Here is a 14,489-nt window from a genome sequence, read left to right on the forward strand (position 1 = left end):
TTTTCTGAAAATATAATATCTATTTTACTTCTCTCCAATCGTTCCTTACAGGATATAAAACCATAATATTATTTATTGGAATAGTAACATTTATGAAATAGTTTTACAGGATTTTGAGTGTCATTTATAATAATAATTTTCAGTTCTACTTGTGTCACAAAAATATATATACATGCGTTATACAGATGTGCCACTAGAATATATGTACCTGTGTCAAAGTTTTTTGGGGCTGTATATTTATTACAGGTTCGATTAAATGCTATCTCTACATCTCCTGGGTCATGTATGTGAGGCAGGAAACAATAGTTAAAGGTTCACACGTTGAACAACTGAAATAGGTGCGCGGAGATATAATGTAGTCTAATTCTTACTCATTTAACCAGGCTGGAACAGAAACAGTTATGTAGTTGTTGTTTATTTACCTGTTCTGTACACATTTTACTTTAATCACGTTTTAACATATGAAAAAACTCGTAAGTTTTTTGTTCGTTATTTCTATGCAGGTTAATCAGAATACGATACAATACTCATGTCTACGTCGTTCTTCTTTTGCACAAGTCAGGTTCTTCTGCAAACCACTTTGGGTTTTATTAAAGTCACCTTAATTGCATTATTTAAGTGCTTGTCTTGATATATATTTTGTTTAAGATTGTTTATTGTACGCTTCTGTTACGTTTTCTTCAGTTGTTTTTTTAAATGAAAAACTGTTCATTCACACTTCTTTTCGGAATGTTCGAATGCACTGTTATTATACAAAGTATAGCTTCTTGTCAGACTAATTTTTCTGTTACAGTGTTATAGCTAGATAAAAATTTTAATGTTTCTACTATAATTTGTATGAAGTAAAGAATGTATCAGTGTTATTGGTGGTAACGACGCACGTAGTTCCAAGCAGGTAAAACATACTTCAGAAGATTTCACGTTTCAGACACACACACAAAAATTCAGATGAAGTCGCTACCAGTATCAGTGTTATTGGTGGTAACGACGCACGTAGTTCCAAGCAGGTAAAACATACTTCAGAAGATTTCACGTTTCAGACACACACACAAAAATTCAGATGAAGTCGCTACCAAGTGTCACATTTTAGTGTCATCTTTATAACAGGACTATCAACAGCCTATGTCATCTTATATGTTATAAGAGAGCTGTCATGGCCAGCACTCCAACATCTCTTAAGTAATTTTATTACCTTTATTATTGAACTCATAGGTACTGCATCTAATTCACATTTATAATGAAAGACCTTAGATTCCATTCTAACAGATTATCAAACAGCAACATAAGAATTAAAAATAAACTATAAAAGCAGCAGCGTCAGTTACTTCAAGATAATTAGAGAGCAAACCTAGAAGAATAAAGTGGTATTTGTTTCTTTAAAGCATCGCCAGACTCGAACATGGCATGACATGTGTCTGTGGTTTGCATGAGATTGGATGAAGTTTTTGTTCAATAGTAGAAGAGTTAGAACCTTAATCAACCTCGCGATAAATCAGGCACTTAGTGACCACTGTAGTCAATAAACACTGTTGTTTCTTTTAATTAATGTAAGTATGCTAGAAGTAAATGAATAAGCTTGTCTCCACCTTACCACTTATGATAACTAGTGAAGAATGCGTGTAATGATAAAAAATCATGGCCTAAGTACAAATGACTTATAGCATCAGTTATCTGTAAGTCCGTGAAAGAGATGAGCTGCAACTCCTCGGGAAAGACGCAAATGCCGGTTAGTTGAAGCTTGGGATAATGACATATTTCAGTGATGATGTATATCTACAAAATTACTATGATCTTGGGATAATGGCATATTTCAGTGATGATGTGAAATAGCACTAGGAATGGTACATGAAGGACAAGTTAAGAATAACTAGTGTTGATTCAGGTGCATGTTGTGTGTGTGGCTTCGTGTAAGATGGGATGAAGTTCTTCATCTCCACTGGACTAGTTAGAGCCCTAACCTTAATCAACCTCGCACTGTCACCTTAGCGGCCACTACGGTAATTAAAACTGATTTAAGTTAATTATGTTTAGCTAGTGTTAATTCAACTGCACCAAATGATTACACAAAAACTTTTAATTTCGTGCAAAGATACTCAAGGGCTATCTGCGCTAGCCATCCCTAATTTAGCAGTGTAAGAATAGAGGGAAGGCAGCTAGTCATCACCACACACCGCCAACTCTTGGGCTACTCTTTTACCAACGAATAGTGGGATTGATCGTCACACTATAACGCTAGCAAGGCTGAAAGGGCCAGCTTGTTTGGTGCGACGGGGATCCGAACCCGCGACCCTCGGATTACGAGTCGAACGCCTTAACTCACTTGGCCATGCCGGGCCGCACACACAAAAACGTAGAATTCATAATGTCTGATAGCAACAATTTTGAGTAAATTAGGAGAGAAACTTTGTTGAATATTTTGGTACGTCTGTCTGACCAGAGGGCAGCCACATCAGGACCAATCTAATTTGTTGTCTTACAAGTACTTGTGGTATAAGTTTGATAAAGGAGCAAAAATGAAAGCTTCCCTGAAGCATTTAGAATATAGTTAGTGTTAAAAGAGAACAGAGCTTAAATATGAAATTTTTCAACCATCAAAAAGTGCTTGCTCATCATCTGTGGTAATCTTCATAAATAAATAATATACAAAGATTCTGTGTGACTTTAAGTAGGCAACGTAATAAAACATGTTAACACATCTTTTATTTTATCTAAAGACTAGTGTAGGAAGTTGGTCAATGTTACTCAGTTCCAATTGCTGTTTTTTGTTATTTTTGGTTTTCTGTTTGCGTTATGAGAGCATGACAAAGGGTATCTAAATGACCTACTAAAGGACATTAAACTTTCTAAAGTGCTCGATCATATTATATTATATTGTACTGTATTATATTATCCGTGATTTAAATTTCTTTACTATTCTCTATACGTTGTTATTACTATAAATTACCTTAAGCCTAAAAGCGGTATGTTTCACTTCAGTATTGCAGTTCACTTTGTATCACCAGGTTTGGTTTATAACTTTCACTTTTGTTATACTTGCCATTTTTGATTTATTGATAATCTCCTGTGAAAGTGTTTTTATTGCAATACTCCAACGTTATAAGATACAGGATGTTCTGTAATACGTTTCTGGCATGCTTAGTTTTGCTCTGTTCTAGTGTACTTCCTCTAGTAAGTGTAGGTAGCTATTGTAGTCCTGTGAAGTTCAAGTATGTCCACATATGAAAATCTTTACCTCTTGGACCAGTTATGGGTTGCGCTACGAATCATAAGGTCTGCAGTTTGAGCCTTGATATATTGCTCAATATTCTCTGCTCTTCCAGCTGTGAGAGCATTAGTACGTGACAGTCTATTCCTTTATTCATTAAAGAGCAAGCACTTGGAAGGTTCTGCTGACTTGTTGTTCTCCTTTCGATCAGCATTTTTTAAATACATGATGGCTATGTCTGAACCCTGGATTCTCTGATTTGGTCATTTAGCCTTCTATAACATAATATGTCATTCAGGCTTAAAATAACGTATACCTATGCCAGTTGTATGAACTAGCAAGTATTGATTAATATTCACACTAATGAGTAGAGAAATAATGTATTTGGTGTCTAGGCTTTTGAATGCCATTGGTTCAAAATTAGCTCTATGGTCAATCGGGGGATGATTGTTCTAAAGACACTGTGTACTTCATTCACTTAATATTGAAACTAATAAGTCACAAATACTATGCGCTTAAAATTAAGTTATGCTGTTATTTTTAAACCAAAGTTAAAAAGTTTGCGTGAGTTAGAACTTAATTTAGATAAAAAAAAATATTAACGTGTGTAATGGTTTTTACTTGGAGCTAAGGTTGGATAAAGTGAACCGAAGCTTAATTTCTTATCGGTTTGCAGTAAGATAAACCAAGTGGATTGACAATGCTTAGCAGTAAGATAAACTAAGTGAAATGATAATACTTGGCAGTAAGATAAACTAAAAAGACTGATGATACTTGACACGCGGATTGATAATACTTGTCATAAAGAAAATATAAATGGATTCATAATACTTAACACTAAGATAAACTAAAAGGACTAATGATACTTCTCTGTAAGATAAAGTATGTGAACTGATAATAATTGACAGTAAGATAAATTAAGAGGATTGATAGCACTTGGCAGTAAGTAAGGTAAGCTATGTGAGCTGATAAATCTTGGCAGTAAGATATACTAAGCGGATGGATAGTATTGATTTCACGATAACATTGTATACTTTTTGTTATTTTAATTAAAGACTCTCTTTGAGAACAAGTAAAATTAAAAGTTTCTTAACATCAAAGACGATATTTAACAAGATTAGAAATATAAAAAAATACGGCATTCATTTCTAAATTCAACATATTTTATCAGTAATTAATTACAAGTTCCAGTTTTACTGTTATGCCGAATAAACAGAATTTAATGTATCATCTTTTTTTTCTAAATGTGCTGAACATGGCTTAATGTTTAAGGTACTGACTTTGAATCTAACGGTCCAAGGTTTGCGTATGTGCATTAGAAGAGTGGCGGTCAAGTCCCACTATTCAACTAAAATAACCCAAGAGTTGGGGGTGGGTATCGTTGACAAGTTCCATCCCTCTAGTCTATCACTTTAAACTTAGGGACAGCTAGCGTAGATAGCTTTTGTTGAGGATTGTGGAAACACTTTCTACTATCAGTAACTATTTAATAAATTTTATAATTCAATTGGGTTAATACAATTTCATATTTCACTGTTAACTCAACATACGTTATAGGCACCTGAACATTCTAGATTGATAATTGAGCTGTATTAATACAGATCAATGTTTCTAGTAAATATTAAGGACAACATAATAATAATCAACCCATAAGTTTTTCATGAGATATTTTTGTTCAGTGTGAAAAATTAATGCAACTGTTGGAATTCATGCCATAATGTTTGTAAAAGAATCTGTTACGTACAAATTAAAACGACGGACATTGTGTATAGTTTTATAGCAGTTTCTTACTTATATCTATATAACAAAAAGCAAGTAGTGCGGGGTGCGGGTTTGGTTTAATTGACTAAATTAAGAAAGACAAATAGTGTTCGTTTCATAAAATGATTAGGTTTGTTATATAGTGGAGATATAAAACGAAAATCTGGGTAGTGTGGAATATTAAAAGTAGATTTTCTGAGATTATTCTTATGCTAAAAACTGTATGTTACAAATTATATAATCCACACTAAAGTTTGCATTTGCTTAAAGAAATTATTTGGTTCTTTGTCGCTTTATCTCTCTATCTTATACATTTGTCAATCTCCAGTTTTTGTTCTTTACTTGAAAACAAGAAAAAGTCTATGACGAAATTATTGTATTGACGTATAACTTACACAACCAATAAGATCATAATATTTTTCGTGTGCTTATTTTTACACGATATTTCCGCCAATAAGAAACCTCTACTGTTTCTATTGGCGTATCTTATCGCGAACTCAGTTGGAAACTCATGTCGGGAACGTATACTTGGTAGAGGTGTTCGTTCGTGCTGACAGAACCCGTCCACGCGCGACACGCGCTTTAAATCGTTATCAAGGCAATGCTCGTGTGATGTTGATAGATTTCGTAAAGTAAGAAAAGACAAACTAAATAATGTTGATTATTCCGCACTGCCCAGAGTACAGTTTTGTTTTTCTGCTTATTTTCTTTAAATATTCATTTTTTGCCGGACCACCGACCTCGAAAATTTAAAATTCCATGATATTGAAATCATCATGTATGTTACCACTGAATCTTACCTTGATACATGTACTTAACCTCTCCAGACCGTAACAATACATACAATAAGTTACTGTATGCAAGTGACTTGGACGTCTTCGAGTGTACAAAACCTGAGAAGTTCAACATACAGGAATAGAAACACAGGATACTGTAAGAAAAAAAAATAAAACGTATTAAATAATAGGAAGATGAAGATTTATGGAACTTCAATCGTGGTATGGATTATTTGTATTCAGTGCTTAGTGCCTGTACTGAAACAAGTATCAGGCAGCTGGATGTAAGTAACTAGCTGAGATAATTATACATCATTTTACCGACCTGTCTTTCCCTGTCACACGATTGTTTATCTTATTTCTCCGTGTTTTAGATCCATATATATATATATATTCTGAGTTGCAAGTGTCACTTTCTGTCTTTCTTTCGTTGATCATAAATATGTGTCTCTTTCTATCTGTTTTTGTCTGTCTACATTTTGTCTCGCATGAATACAGTGTAACTACATCGTATCATATAGTGTGCCTGCTCTCAGCACTTTCGTTATGATTTTAATTGTTTTTGACAATTCAGTATTGACTTTAGTTATAGCTAACATTTATTGTGGTAGTTCTAGTTGTTACTAAATTACAAAATAGGTAATAATTACTGTTAATGTTTTGGTGCTGATTTTAGCTATTGCTGAAATTATTATTATTGGTTTTAGTTATTACTGAGATACCCAAGATTAACTTCAGTTAAAGATAGCATTTCTAGCATTGTTTTATTTATTGTTTACATTTTGCGAAATATTTTAATATGATTGGCATTTATAGCGTTAATATTAGGAAACTGGCTTTACATTTCTAGTATTTTGACTAATATTAGTCATCATTAAAATATTTAGCATTGATGTTAATTATATAACAAATTCAGTGTTTACGTAACTATGACATTTAAAATTTTAAAATCAGCATTGTTTGCATTATGACAGTAAGTACTGCGCAGAAATAAAACAAGTTATGAAATACTTGTAGAGACTACAAGGTATCTAAGTAAAGAATATGTTTGACTTTTTAAAGTTCAAAGATAAAAATGCAAATAATTACTACAGACGATCGGCCGTTCAATAACAATACAAAAAACACTATGAAGATAAAATGTACATACATATATGTATTTATATATAGGTAGATAAATCAGGATATAAAAACATAATTTGAAAAATATTTAATGAGGTTTAAAAGTCACTCTATATATAACATATACGGAGTCGAACTCTGTTGGAATCAAGAAAACTCATATTTATATCCACATATTATTATATATAAAATGTCTTGGTTGCTGATAACAGCCATCTATGTCAAAGATAATTGCTGTAGATCGTTTCGTTACGATCGTACTATTTTCTTCCTGATTATATTTATCAGTGCTTTTAGATTGTACTCATTCCTATCAGAAATTAACTCACTAACATATACATATAATTAACTTCCTGTTTATCACTATAATCATCAGCACAAAGATTTAGAGTTATTTCCTATTTCTTATTGATAATATTTTTTCTTTCTTCACCGTTCTCTCAATTTATTCAGTTCCTCTCACATTTTCAGTTCCTTTTTTATCTTTCGCAAGTCTCTGCTAAACAAGTCTCTTTCTTTTTCGTCTTGTAGGCCTATTTTGATTATAACATTTCATAATCATAGAAACACCGTTGTCTCTATACCGCTGAACAAGTAAGGTAGCTGTTTCTTTTAATCATTTCCTGACGACTTCCCTTAGGGTCTAACTAGGGATGACACTTGGTATTGTCCACATCAAGAAGAACCTTTGAAGTAATAGGTGTTGCAGGTGTTGGGAAAGCAGTGCCAGAGATTAATGAAAATCAAAACAGTGAACAGTGGTACGCAGAAATAATTTTGGGACACATTCTATATATTTACATCTAGTTTTCATAAGTCTCTAGGGACGACTTTAAAAATGAGAGAGAGTAGATGGAAGGCTGTCGTTATTAGCGTCAGCGATAGAGGAAAACATAGTTCAACAAAAATAAAAAAAATTCGAGAAGTTATCTTTATAACCAGACACAGTTTTGAAGCATAAAGTTATCATTTGATATATTTTACTTTTACAAAATATGAGGTAATGTCTATTTAAAAAAGGATATAAATAGACCAGCTACTGCATCTATCATTTATTTCAATCATCAATACAAACATTTGGTCTTTGAGTACTGGAGTGTTTATTATAGAAACTGTGACCATTCAGATTACAACCTTGACGAGTTACACAATATTCAGACGTATGAGATACACTTGTTTACTTCAAGTGTTCTTTGATACCATTGTCGTCTTATTTTCAAAGAAACAATTGAAGTTATCTACAAATGTTTTAATTATCACAAAAAACACAACTTAAGATTGTTGTTACTTAAAGAGAAAAGCACTTTTGTCTTTGCACAAAACGATCACATAAAAAAAAGATAACTGCTACTGAAAGGGCAAGAGTCAGTAAATCCGTAACATAATGACACTTTCTGTCCTTTATCGCTTCAGTTTACCTAAGACCACACATTTTCTGATTAATTGGAATTTGGGAAACGAAACATTTATCACACACGGAAAAATTAAAAGTCACTCAAATTAGCCTAGGAGATTTATTACAGTTTCACAACGTCGTTAAAAAACACGTACAAATCTTATATAATAACAACACACCACTCTTCAAGTAATAAAAGAGATTGGTGGCCATAAAGAATGTTGTTTTCCTGTGGGTCAACGGTAAATCTACGGACTTACAACACCAAAATCCGGAATTTGATCCCTCGCTGTAGCTAAATGTGTCTTTGTTAAAACACAACATTCAACAACACTACCAGTATCCTGAATACATTGTGAAAGGCATAAGTTGGGGTTTCATTCTATATTCTGTTTAAAACAAATAATAGAAATCCTTACCAAATAAGTAATGACGTCCAGAAGAGTTGGGATCAATATTCGTGTTAGATATGAGAACAAGAACAAGAGTCTTACATCGTTAAATGCTTAAATTAAAAAAAAAACAACCTTAAAAACGAATTGTTATACTAGTAATGTTCATTTACAAGAACAACACTGTGACTTATAAAACATGAATTTAAAACAAACTTCCAAAGAGTTACTTAGGAAAGAACTTGTGCACCATGGGACGAGTGCAGTCTCAGTATAACTATACATTTATGTGATAATTCAATTATTATATATTATACAATCGAATCAGAATCTCTCACGTAACAAGCGAGCAACCCGCTATCTGAATCAAAGGATCAACTCCCTCGTCATGGTTAGTATAACAATTTTCCAAAGCTGCTAAGTTGGAAAGTCAAGGGATCTGACTGTCATATACACATCGACTCATTTGAGTACATAAACCGAATCGTTTCTTACGTCCTTTTTATAAAAGTGTTTCTGTCATTTGTAGGGTTAAATAATTATCAGGCTGAATTCTCAGTCTTCTGTTCATATAAAAGTAAAAACTGAGTCAACTGTTCTGAAGTGAGTGTATTCCAAATCTTAACCCATGCCAGCTGTGACAGTGTGAAAGACTCGGCTTGTTAACGAAAATCACAGCTCAATGAATGAATTATGTTATTATTGGATTGGTTACTCACTTCCATAGTTTAATTACTTTGAGCCCCTTTACTCTGCTCAGCTGTGGGAAGTTTGGTTACTTTGAAAATTTGTCCTTTTTTATATCTCTTTCTACTTTTAGCAGTATATATATATATATATATATATATCACTTTTTAAGTTCTTAATAGTACCCCAGTGGTACAACGGTACGTCTGCGGACTTACAGCGCTAGAAACCGAGTTTCGTTATCCCTAGTGGCAAAACAAAGACAGCCCATTGTGTAGTTTTGTGCTCAATTCCAAACAATCAATCAAATCAAAGTTCTGACCAACTACAGCCAGGAGACTAAGAAAAAGAACAAAAAGGCAAATAGCAGACTTACTGTACAATTGGATACGAGCGCTGAGTAAGAATGATCTTCAACAGAATTAAATAATAATTACCTAGTTTTACGACGAATGAAAGCGTAAATACCAATATGAATTTTAGCATTAAGCCTGTCTTTTTGTTCTAATTCTATCACGAAGTCTGTCTTCATGTACTCTATTTATAAATAGCGGCTTTCCCTCCCTTCGTAAAAGAAATGTATCGTCTTTCTTCACTGAACGCCACACATTTTCTATTGCATGTACATATTTTTGATAAAGGAAAGAAATGCATGTCAAAAGCTATGCATTGGTTTTGATTTTATTATGAAAGCAATTATATAAATTTCAAGTTTTCTTTTAGCATCCTGACATTTAAATATATCTGTCATAATGATAACCAGATGTTTTGTACTTGACACGCATAAAAAAACAACTTTTTTCAACTAATCTTCCGCAGCCCCCTATTGATAAAAATGCAAACTTTAATACGCTAAAGATGATAGATAATAATAAGATAGTAAACATATATCTATATATACTTATATTTCAAAAAATATAAATTGGCGAAACTATCACTTAAATAAAAGTCCAGACAGTTAAGCAGGATTGTAGATAGATAGTAAAATTCGGGGAGACTAACGGTGAATAGGTATTCTGTTTGACAAGTGATGGTAAACATTGAAACAAAGACGTGAATAAAAGTCGATACTGATACAAACTAACGGAAAAGATGGTAAACTTCTGACAGACTAACGGATAAATAAAATATTCTAATAAACTGTAAAATTTAATTTAGTAAGAGAGGTTTATTGATTGTTATCTGATACTGACCAATATTACCCACTCTTGTATCAAAAAATTTTACCTGTAACAAAACACGACTAGCTTAACTAATAATGTTACAGACAAGAAGATAGAACCAGAAATTTTTGAAAACAAACAGTTAAATAGCAATCTCTTTGGAAGGCTTGTGGATAGTTAGAAACATTTTGATACACTGATAGATAAATAGCGGACGTTCTAAAAAACTGGCGGATAAATAACAGGCATTTTGACGAATTATTGAATAGCGAAAGCAATTAATAGAAATTAAAATCTCGAGAAACTAGCAAATAGGTTGTAAACATTAGGATAAACTGATAGTTAAATAAAAGATGTTCTGATAAAATGATAAATAAACAGAAAGTACTATGTAAGACTGATGGATAAATGAAGGCATTGTGATAGAATGGGAGATAGAGGTAGACATTATGAATGATATACAAAAATAAAAATCCCTGTTTATTGATGTGCTTTCAATATGAAATCGGTAAAAAAGTGTTCTTGACAGGGATACATGAAACCAAAGTCCCTGGTGCTAGAAATCACCGTTTCGCTTGGTAAAAACTTTTAAAGTTTTGTACCTAAATTATAAGTATTTTTCAATACTATGTCAACTTATAATTTTATACTTTGCCTTTCGTTTCTTGGAAGGTGAAGACATCCAGTTGAAGATGTAACATTTTGATGGATATCAAACTATGCGTTTTGTATCATACACTATGTGATTAAATGATAACAATATCACCGAAACCTTTTTTTAATTTGTTGTTCTTACTTTAATAACTATGCTTAAAAAAGGGTTTCATGTATATAATTTCAAACGATAACGAGTGATTTCACTGTGGCTGGATTTCATTTAATATTATACAGATAAACAAAACAATCACATTTAAGAGCTCTATGCTTTCAATGTGCTTTTTATTATATGTGTATAAAGGAAATATCTAATACTTTACTTAATAGAATAGCAACACCACTTTACGGATCACATTCCACACATCTTCCAGGTTGTAGTAAATTTAACATTTTTGTAATAATAAGGAATTAATCTACCTTCTATCATACTGAGTACTAAACAATAGGTCGAGCCTGCTTTATTTTAAGCTAGATTAGCTTAATTCCCCAGCATATTATTTATTTTGATATAATAGGAATGAATTCGATTAAGATTTTTAACAGCATAAAATTGCGTTAGTTATGCCTAGTATGTATATAATGTAAATTATGTAATATAATGTATGTATATATTCTAGAAATTTGTCGAGAAATTTTGTTTTTCATGACGTCAATGATTTGACACACAGCGAGAAGTTTGCAAACTTACAAGGCTAAGATCCAGGTTTCGACACTCACTTCGAGTCACAGCATAGATAGTTTATTGTGTAGCTTTGTGGTTAACTACAACCAAATAATTTAGCGTTATCGTAAACGTTCTATTTTCTATTACTTTTTATACATATTGTACATGTTCAGCGTCAACACCAAATTGTAAGCACATGATATAGGGCTTCCTCCTTTGTTTTCTCAAGTGTTATAAGCTGACCTTTATCACCGTCTTGGGTAAGTCTTAAACAATACTATCTGAATGCAACAAGTATGTAGCGAATGTCACATCCGTGAAACAACGAACTGTTGTGTATAAGATAACGGCTGAAACATTTATTCAATTTACATATTCTCCCAAGAAAACAGTTATAACACACTTTACATATCCAAGGGAATACTAAACGTGATCTTAGAAATACTTGTTTAATATTTCAGCAATGTGCCAAAACCTTTATATATATATTTCAGGGACTATTATCGAATTTCGGAATATGTGCAATATATATTAATATTTGATTATTAGAAACTAAATCCAGGTTAAATTTATATTAAAACCGATGGTTTTTTAAAATAAAATAAGCTCATTATGTTGGCGTATTTAGAGGTGACATAAATATGTTTCTTAAATGTTAATATGCTTTATTAGTTTTATAGTTAGCTTGACAAAATATTGAAGAACTATGGTATCTACTAAACCAAGCTATAGTCTTGTAGACATGACAAGCAGTGGAAGCCACTATTCAGAATTGAATAGGTTAACGTGACATCTGGCAGAGTTTCATGTTAAGTCTTCAGGTCACATCAAAATAACAATATCTTGGGTAATCTTAACTTATTTCACCAGGATACGACACATGATATTGTGTCACGCTAAATCTTCAAAATACACGAATAAAATAACACAGTAGCATACGAAATATTGCGTCAAATATTCAAAACATATATGTTAACACATCTTATTTAGAAGCATGTTGTGGAATTCGCAGGTTCAAAGACTTCGAACACGACAACGATTCCAACAGAAAATATAAAAGATAATTCTGACTCTAACTGAATTGAAATGAAGAAGCTGAACACACTCGTCACCCACGTAATATGTCACTCCATTAACAAAAATAAGAAAGGCATATTGAGGTATTTCTATATAATTATATGACCAGTTCAACTAGGTAACGTATTAGTACCGGCCTAAATGAATTCCCCAGTGACACAATTTGAAGGGAAAAACCTAAAAATACAAAGGGGAAAGACCCTTTACTGTATGTGACTAAAATAAAAATCTAGGCCACTAAGTTCAAAGCCAGTTACATGCTTGCTATATTTTAACGTGTATAACAAAACGATTTAATTTTCATGAACAATATCTGTCCACTTTCCTAAACTATAAGAGAAATAAATAAATGATATATTATTCATGCTGCATTTCCCCTTACCCTTTCCTTGAAGCCTTTCCAGATTGTTTCTGATGCTACATTTCTCCTTCCCTTTTCCTTCAGGTTTTTCTTATTGTTTCTCATGTTACATTTCTCCTTATCTTTTCCTTCAGGTTTTTCTTATTGTTTCTCATGTTACATTTCTCCTTCTCTTTTCCTTCAGGTTTTTCTTATTGTTTCTCATGTTACATTTCTCCTTCTCTTTTCCTTCAGGTTTTTCTTATTGTTTCTCATGTTACATTTCTCCTTCTCTTTTCCTTCAGGTTTTTCTTATTGTTTCTCCTGTTACATTTCTCCTTCTCTTTTCCTTCAGGTTTTTCTTATTGTTTCTCATGTTACATTTCTCCTTCTCTTTTCCTTCAGGTTTTTCTTATTGTTTCTCATGTTACATTTCTCCTTCTCTTTTCCTTCAGGTTTTCTTATTGTTTCTCATGTTACATTTCTCCTTCCCTTTTCCTTCAGGTTTTTCTTATTGTTTCTCCTGTTACATTTCTCCTTCTCTTTTCTTTCAGGTTTTTCTTATTGTTTCTCATGTTACATTTCTCCTTCTCTTTTCCTTCAGGTTTTTCTTATTGTTTCTCCTGTTACATTTCTCCTTCTCCTTTCCTTCAGGTTTTTCTTATTGTTTCTCATGTTACATTTCTCCTTCCCTTTTCCTTCAGGTTTTTCTTATTGTTTCTCATGTTACATTTCTCCTTCCCTTTTCCTTCAGGTTTTTCTTATTGTTTCTCATGTTACATTTCTCCTTCCCTTTTCCTTCAGGTTTTTCTTATTGTTTCTCATGTTACATTTCCTCTTTCTTTTTCCTGTAGGTCTTTCCAGATGTCGTTATCTTTAAAATGTTAAATCCTATGAAACCATGTAAAAGATACAAACTATTTAATCTTTATGTAGAATGAACACTTCACAGCACATAACGCTGGAAAATATAACACTTTAATATTTCCAAAATCTCAGTATTGTAAAATGCAATGTATGTACAAACAGACATAATATTTAACATAAATGTTTAAATATTTATACAAATGAATTAGTGGTACGTCATCTCAACCCTTTAAATACGCATGTAAAACAAATTATTATAAAAAATGGCACCTTTTGATGAAAACAATTTAAACCTAATATATATGAATACTTATTTTTGTATAATATTGATTAATAAGATTAACTCATCCGAACAGTTTGTAGACGTGTAAAACACTTTTTA

At 32.3% G+C, this 14,489-nt stretch overlaps 1 protein-coding gene across 1 annotated transcript in view; it reads left to right on the forward strand.

Moving 5' to 3' along the window:
- Positions 1-5,485: 5,485 nt before the first annotated feature.
- The window catches only part of LOC143250602 (protein Wnt-7b-like), a 53,880-nt gene continuing 44,876 nt past the window's right edge, over positions 5,486-14,489 (forward strand). The window contains exon 1 of the mRNA XM_076501412.1: positions 5,486-6,026. Coding sequence (XP_076357527.1) covers positions 5,938-6,026 — 89 coding nt within the window. The 5' untranslated portion in view covers positions 5,486-5,937. The remainder of the gene's footprint in view (positions 6,027-14,489) is intronic.

Source organism: Tachypleus tridentatus, chromosome 5 (assembly GCF_004210375.1).
Source record: "Tachypleus tridentatus isolate NWPU-2018 chromosome 5, ASM421037v1, whole genome shotgun sequence".
NCBI classification, from domain to species: domain Eukaryota; kingdom Metazoa; phylum Arthropoda; class Merostomata; order Xiphosura; family Limulidae; genus Tachypleus; species Tachypleus tridentatus.